This window comes from Coffea eugenioides, chromosome 10 (genome assembly GCF_003713205.1).
Source record: "Coffea eugenioides isolate CCC68of chromosome 10, Ceug_1.0, whole genome shotgun sequence".
NCBI classification, from domain to species: Eukaryota; Viridiplantae; Streptophyta; class Magnoliopsida; order Gentianales; family Rubiaceae; genus Coffea; species Coffea eugenioides.
Window position 1 is genome coordinate 897,026 of NC_040044.1, and position 8,060 is coordinate 905,085.

The 8,060-nt window shown below is 35.5% G+C and overlaps 1 protein-coding gene across 1 annotated transcript; it reads left to right on the plus strand.

Annotated features, from left to right (window-relative positions):
* The first annotated feature begins 1,814 nt into the window (after nucleotides 1–1,814).
* Nucleotides 1,815–5,556, plus strand: LOC113748941. Its single transcript, XM_027292545.1, has 9 exons — nucleotides 1,815–1,937; nucleotides 2,254–2,379; nucleotides 3,233–3,313; nucleotides 3,409–3,497; nucleotides 3,652–3,726; nucleotides 3,866–3,927; nucleotides 4,012–4,080; nucleotides 4,457–4,645; nucleotides 5,183–5,556. The coding sequence occupies exons 2-9, from the start codon at nucleotides 2,257–2,259 to the stop codon at nucleotides 5,269–5,271; spliced, it is 777 nt and encodes a 258-aa protein (XP_027148346.1). The 5' UTR covers nucleotides 1,815–1,937; nucleotides 2,254–2,256; the 3' UTR covers nucleotides 5,272–5,556.
* The last annotated feature ends 2,504 nt before the right edge of the window (nucleotides 5,557–8,060 follow it).

Here is an 8,060-nt window from a genome sequence, read left to right on the forward strand (position 1 = left end):
TTTCTCTTTAGCATCCACTCGATATGACGGAAACGCTGTATAAAAAAAATAAAAATAAAACCCCCTTTTCCTTGGTATCTTCCATTGATTTTATCATGACATTGAAATTCGAGACCAAAGATATGCTTCGACATCAATTTTGGGAGGAAAGTTATCAAAACGAAACAAAGCTATTGCTTTTCTAATCAATTTGCTTAAATCATGTAAAACAACTACCTTGTTTGGATTACAATAATTTTTTTTTTAAAGAATTTTACATTTTTCGTGATCGTTGTCCTTACAATATATATTTGATAAAAATTTCAGAAAATAACAATCCAACGGGCACGGTGCATACAACATCATGATTTTTCTGCTCGAATTCGACACTCTTTACGAGTGCTAAGCATGAGCCTTGCCACATTTTTTTGCAAACTAAAGACTTTTTTTTTTTTTGTTTTTTTAAGGGAAAACAGAGTCCCGAATACTTGGCTGATTGTAGGGGCACTTGGAGTGCTGGAGCATAAAGCAACAACAACTTTACCTGAAGTATAGGAACACTACCATCTCATTATAGTAATCTAAGGAAGAAGAAGCATGACAAGTACAGTAACGTGATTATACCTTTCGATCTTTCAATCATTTGGGCAAAACTTTATCCGCTTCCGCAGATCATCCCCTGATTCACATTATAATTGACGGAACAAACAAAAATAAACAATAAACAGACAACGGATGGTCCTGCTCTGGATGACGTTATCATCTCCACTGTATGCAAACTGGAACCGGACTACCCGGTTTAGATTCCGATTCAGGATTGTCCAAATTATATTAATGCTCTCTACTTTCTAGATTTATTTTGAGGAGTATCCAAATTCTCGAGATTTATTTCACTATAAAAAATGAGTAACGAAATTTAAACAACGCTGGGGCGTTTCGTTGCCATCTGAGGCTAATTTCTTTTTATTCTCTTTTCGATAGATTGTAGTTAAAGATAATTTCAAGTTCAAATAAATAGTCTTGAGACTCGAAATCTATGAATTATATATAGTGTGTAAAACAACGTGTGTTTTTTTTTTCAAATCATCTGAAGATTATTTAATAATATTAATTCAAAAAATTTTGTTTTTAACAATCATTAAGACACTTGCTACATTAGCTATTCTACACCAAAAGCTCCAATAGTTTTGAATTTATTTAGAGTTACTTTTCTTCTGTTGTCAAATCATTGGCGGCGGACGTCTTTTGATGATTTGAGTAATAAAAATTCTCCCTTTATAAAAAAACAAAAGAGACACTTGTCATAGTAATAATCATTACAAACTTTTTATATGGTGGTATGATTAGAATTAATTTTTACCACACTGTTCATATAGACATATATAAATAATATTTATGTGAGTCTGTATACACGATACATAGATAAATTTTGAAAACTTTTAGCAAAATTGTTTGTTGACGTGTGTTTGTATCTACAATACATAGATAAAATTTGAAAACTCTGAGCAGATTCTTTGTTGACATTAAAATTTGAATTGTGGCAATTGCATTTGCCTTATTCTATCGTCTTGCTTTGGATAAGAATATGTGAATAGCCTCGCTTCCGCCGTCTGATGTAAGGAGGGGCCAAGCTCGCTACTTTCTGTACACCGTGCAGCCCCAGCACCAAAATTTCTATTTCTTACAATAAATAGAAAAATAAAATACTAATAATAAAAAAAACCTAACCCGCCTTATGAAACAAGGATAAGAAAAAAGGTGACTGGCTGGACCGGTTCCACCAAAATTAGGGCAGCTCACCTAACCAGCGCTATATAAACCTTCAAATCCAGAGCGAAGAAGTCAGGGCGTAAAGGCAGAATCGAAGCCAGAGAAGAGGGCTCAGTTCGTGGAGCGAAAAACTATAGTCCTATCTTATCCCCTTCCCTTTTATTCAACAATTCACTCCCCCAAATAAGGTACCTTGCTACTTTTTTTTAAATCAGATCTTATGTTGTTTGTAATAATAATAATATTATCTCAGATTTGCAATCTCTCGTTCCACCAAACCCTAGCGTCACGAACGCCAGCCCTTGTTATTCATTTGTTATGTTATATTTCTTTTAGCTGAAGTTTTTTTCCCGCGAGGTTCTTTATTTTTTTGCCATTAATTGCATTGGAATAGAATGTTTTTTCTTTCGTTTACAGATATTTAACATATGTTTTTGTTTCTTTGTAGCTTTAATGAGTTTTTATTTTTTTAATATATGTTGGTTGTTTTGTTTGTGGTCGTAGGGCATGGATCGGTATAGAAAGGTGGAGAAGCCAAAGGCGGAGACGCCAATTGACGAGAATGAGATTCGCATAACAAGTCAGGGCAGGATGCGGAGCTACATCACTTATGCCATGAGTCTGCTTCAGGTTGATATTTCTGTTTATGAATTTTTTTGTTTGATTTGGCTGTATAAATAGCTTTTACCTTTTTCATGATTAACCGTTGAAATTTTACCTGAATTGATGTTTTCGTTGAGTGGTGAACGTGTTCTTTTAACCATTTTTTAAATTTCTAGTAATTGGATCTCTTGTTCATGAGAATAGCAATTTTAGAATTTTGAAAGGTAGCAATTTTGAACAAAGATAATTTTATTGGATTAGGAGGATAAAAAACGCATTGATTTTGGGTATACTGTTGCTGTGGGTAATTGAATACCCTTTCTAGTATTGTAGCATAATGCATCTGTTTGTAAGTATTTGCTTGTGAGATCTATAAATGTGTATCCTCTATACATTTGTGTTTGTAGTTTTTAGGTGCAACTCTCTTCTTTGTTTAATCTCTTGGAATTGTATTTGGTTGTTGATTTGTGTGGAATACTTTCCCTTCGGCTGAAGTAAATTGTCTACGGTTTTTGTATGGCAATGCTGATAGGCCTTTCTTTTATTCTAGTGGTCAGTATACTACATTCATGTCATGTCTGTCAATGGTCAATTGTCACATTAATTATGAAATACCTGGTAGAGGGTGGTAGAATGTGGTTTCTGTTATCTCCAGTTCAATTCTTCATCAAGAAAATAATCTAATGAACATTTCTTCTGTTGGATAAGTTATCAATACAAGGGACTTTTGGCGGAAAAAAAACTTGTTTTCGTGGTTGTAAATATCAACAGAGTTGTGCTTAAAGTTGATTTTGCATCTTTTTATGACCTGCATAGTAGAGTTTATCCAATTGAATTCATCTGAGTCACCTTCTTGATCGATTAATGCAACGTTATGTAGGAAAAAGGCTCTGAGGAAATTGTGTTCAAGGCAATGGGTAGAGCCATCAACAAGACTGTGACAATTGTGGAGTTGATTAAGGTTTTGCTAGTTTATGCTTCTCTTAGTTTTTTTCTTTCACCTTTTAGTATTATATCTCACAGTATATGGATGCTGTTTTGTTATTTGTGCTGCAGAGGAGAATTGTTGGTCTTCACCAAATTACTTCAATTACCTCGACAGATATAAATGATACATGGGAGCCTCTAGAGGAAGGCCTTCTTCCGTAAGAACCTTTTCCTACTTATTTTGGATGGGAAATTGGCATGTAGAGACTTGAATGATAAGAACATAATTTGTAAATCTTCTGCTTAACAAATTGCCTGGAATGATTTTAAAGTCCCTATTAGTGATAAGGGTTTTTTTTTTGGTGGTTCTAGTCTACAAACTACAAGGCATGTTTCAATGATCACGATTACTCTCTCAAAAAAAGAGCTGGATACATCATCGCTGGGGTGAGTTAGTTTAGTTCTTTTTGTTTAATTTGCACTGTTGCATCTGTCTACATCATTACGACTGGTTGCGAAACTTTGACATATGAACAGTGTTAAATATAAAAAAATTGTATCAACTGTTTATTGCTTTGTGTTGCAGTTACCAACCACCAATACCAGCTGACCAAGTCAAGGTCTCTACAGATATTGAGTATGATGGAGGTAGGCTCTTAGTTTAAGTTTCAGATTTTGTCTCTTTCACTTGTTGGGCATAACTTTCAATTTTAACTTGGGCTGGTCATGCAGAGGGGTCACCTAATGGTCGAGGAAGAGGCCGTGGCGGTAGAGGGAGGGGAAGGTTCAGAGGCATTTCTGGTATAATCACATTATTTATGTTGTGCTTGACAAAATGCAGTTCAAAGGATTTCTAAATTCAAGTTATATTAGTGTAGATTCAGCATGGAGTATCCAATTGTGTCAAAAAATTCTCAATTTAAGTAACTTGAAACACCTAACTGAATATCGAGTGGCAATTCTAAATTTTTCAAAAACCTTTTCTTTAAAAACTCTAGTGGATCTAAATTCATCGCCTTTGTTAAGTCCCATTGTAGGCTCTTTGAAATTTTTTTTTCTTTTATTTTTGTAAAAAGTTAAAAAAAAATTATTTTGCAAATTTTTATTTTTATTTTCAAAATCGTGTCAGAGTGCTGATACTTCACATTTCTGACATAGTGGTGATTTTTAATTTCAGGGAATGGTTTTGTGTCAGCCGAATATGAAGATGGAGGCTGGGACCATAATCGTGGTTATGGAAGGGGTAGGGGTCGGGGCAGAGGTCGTAACTTCCGTGGCCGTGGAAGAGGAGGGTATAATGGCCCCCTGGTGGATACGCTAGAAGATACTGGAGGCTACAATCAAGAAGCACCTCCTCAGGGTCGAGGTACACAACTGTTTTTGGTACCTGAGAGTGTCTGTTCCTGCGGGAATTTCTGGCACCTTTTTGGTTTTAATCTGGTTAATTGTCTGAGCAGCCTAACCTCAATTGGTTTATACATGTTTGGTGACATTAAATAACCCGAAATGTTGCTTGAACGTGATATCAAAGTTGATTGTCTTTGCACACTGTTTTGGTATCTAGATTCTGGTCTACAAATTGCATACATGCAGTTGTACCATCTCCCCTCCCCCCCCAAAAAAAACCCCACACACACAAAAAAGGAAAAAATGAAAGCTCCAAAGTCCCCCAATGTTTTGTTAGATCTACTGTGTGATATCTTGCATTGGATACAACTTAATTGCTATTTTGTGAAAATACTGGGTAGAATAGGAATCAATTAATTTATTAGGCGTAAAGGAAATCCTTGTATACTCTGGTGGTTCAATACATTGACAAATTCATTTGGTGGGATATCTTGCTTTTGACTTTCCAGCCATGATTTTCTACCTTTCTAAGTAACCTGGTGGTTCTGTGTTGCAGGTCGCGGCCGTGGAAGAGGGGGAGCTCGTGGGAGGGGCCGTGGAATCAAATCTAATGGACCAGTCCATGTGGCTGCTGGAGGTGCTTAATTGGTGGAGATAAGGGTGCATTATGGAGATTATGTTTTCTGCACTTATGGATGCCTGCTCCAACTCTATGTCTTGCTTTTTCAAATTCATTTCTAGTATTAACATTAGGATTTGATCTGTAAGTTTAGTCTAATTTAGAATATTGTGACTGCCATAAAGTGGTAAAGCCTTTTTGTTTTCTTTTCTCCTTATGGTAGATTAGGTGCTTTATTAAATGTAACTTGCTTAGTGAGCAGCACATTCTTTTATTGTTATTACGATGAAAGTGTTTTTTTTTTCCCCTTATTTTAAGACTTGTGATCTTTTCCGGTGCTAGTAATCAGTGCTAATCTGGTTCGTACTAGAGAAAGAGTAATGAATGGTACTCGGGTCTGTTGGACCTTCTATTAGGTGTTGTATCTGCTCGATTGGTAGATTGATTTCATGAACTTTTCCCGCGCGAGTAAACAAAGCAAATATCTTCCCAAACACAATTTTGCTGATTAAAATTTTTTTAAAAAAAGGAAGATAGGATCTGTCATATTTTTTTTATTTTTGAAATTCTATTTTATTACAAGCAGGGTTCTCGAAAAAGCGGAAAACTAATGAGCGCCTCCTGCTGCACCTAAAAAAAGAAAGGAAGATAGCAGGTGCCTTTTTTTTATTTTTGAAATTCTACCTTATTACACTGAGGTAGGGATGCACGCGAGTCGAGCTACTCGCGAGTAGCTCGGTCAACGGCTTGACTCGAACTCGGGTTGACTGAGTTCGAGTCGAGTTTCGAGTAGCTCGATTGGCGTTCGAGTCGAGTTTCGAGTCTCAAATTTTTGGCTCGAGACTTGTCGAGTAGCTTGTCGAGCCGGGCTATTTAAATAATATATTTATAATTTAAATAATATATATGTATTATAATTATAGAATGACTATTATGGGTATAGGTTATACGGAATTTACAATATACTCTTCTTTATAATAAAATTTTATAAGGGTAAAAAAGTAATAACATAATTATAAAAATACCTAAAAAGAAAAAATGTCTAAAAAATGCCTCAGTTTTTTGGTCGAGTTGAGTCAAAAAACTTGATTAGACTCGGCTTGATAAGGCTTGACTAAGAGTCGAGCCTTATCGAGTCGAGTTTCGAGCTTAGAGTGAGTACATCGAGTCAAGTTTCGAGTATCAATTTTTTTGATTCGATCGAGCTCGAGTCAAGGGATATATGAGTCGAGTCGAGCTCGAGTATAGCACTACTCGAGCTTGACTCGGCTCGATTACATCCCTACACGGAGGGATCTTGGGAAGCAAAAAATCTAGCATATGTCTTTTTTGTAAAAATTTTTTTGAAATTCTATTTTATTACAAGAAGGGATCTGGGAAACAAAAATCCTATACTACTACGAGGGGGAATGCCTCTTATCCTATACTATTGCGTGGGGGAATATGCCTCCTGGTGCGCTTGTTTGTGAACTTGTCAAGTTGCGGTAATAAAATTTACAATCATGATAGAGGTAGGAATTGAACTCCAATCACAGGGGAGAAGCTATAGAGCTCAAATCGCTCTGCCATCCACTCGTTTCTAGCATTTGTCACACTAGATAGGTTTAGATGGTGTGACATTTAAATCAACGCTTTCAGTAATAGTTTAATCCGTGTAAAATGAAGAAAAATAAGGATGAAGAAAGTTCTTTTGGATTTTTCAAGAACGCCTTAGGCTGGCGTATTCAAATTTCAGTGAAAGATGTGCGTGGCCTTGCTGGGGAAATGAAAGGTCTAGGATTTAGAAAAATGGGGGCCCTATGCCGATCCATCCAGGGGCTGGGGACGGCGGCGGATGTGCACTTTGACATCGCTCCAATTTATCCTCGTCTAGGAAATGGAAATACTTTTATTGAGAGGTGTCTTGCAAGAAACATAAATGAATTAGAGGTAAGAGTCTCCCGTCGAAAAAGGATTCTTTCTACTATCGATAAAAACGATTTTCTATTTTTTAGGTTTTTTTTTTCCCTTACTAGTTAAGTGGCAACGTAGGGCGCTATTCAATGAAAAAAAAACAGAGAGTTTAGGAGAGTGGTTTAGGTACAAGGGGAACGGTCTTTTAAGGCCAAAAAGCCTGCTTTACTCGGGATACTTCAACAAAATGGTGTAGTAGTTTCTAGACAACACAATAAACTTTCACACGTGGTATTAAATGGAACATTCACAAACTAGAAACCGGGAGCTCTGTCCTACAGTAATATAAGTCTGGGACCAACATAATATGACTACAAAATAAAGTGAACTAGCCCAGTTTGGCTATTGGTAAACTTCAATTAGTCCCTTGAACTCCAACATCTCAATTTAATTGAGTCAAATTGGAAAAGTTCTATTTTTTTTCCGGAGGAAAAGTTTCTATTTGGTCCTTTGAAATACTTTGAAAGTATCAATTTGGTCCCTAACCCAAAATCGCAATTTAAATTAAAGACATCAGTTCAGTCATATAAAGTGAGAAGATTTTTTGATTTAATCTTCCAAATATGTAATACTAAAAAATATAAAATAAATCTTATATACACGTCATTATAAATTATCTTTAAATAGATGTCACAGTAAGTTTACTATTTTATCAAAATCATTTTATTTTTAATAAACCACTTCTAAAAATAAACCTAGTATATTTCACGAATAATTCTGCAAAAGATTTGTTCTTCTCTTATAATCTCCTACCTCGCGACATCTACATCTTCTATTTGACTTTTGCATTATTCAAACCACCAATAGATCTCAACCATCATTGTTTCATAATTAAAATAAGGATAAAAGATTTTTTTTATCA

Bases quoted from the DNA above. Each gene is read 5' to 3' on its own strand.
- LOC113748941 (XM_027292545.1), top strand. From the start codon at position 2,257: ATGGATCGGTATAGAAAGGTGGAGAAGCCAAAGGCGGAGACGCCAATT. The intron at 3,498-3,651 runs GTAAGAACCTTT...TGGTGGTTCTAG, and splicing joins CTAGAGGAAGGCCTTCTTCC to TCTACAAACTACAAGGCATG. The intron at 4,081-4,456 runs GTATAATCACAT...TTTTAATTTCAG, and splicing joins AAGGTTCAGAGGCATTTCTG to GGAATGGTTTTGTGTCAGCC.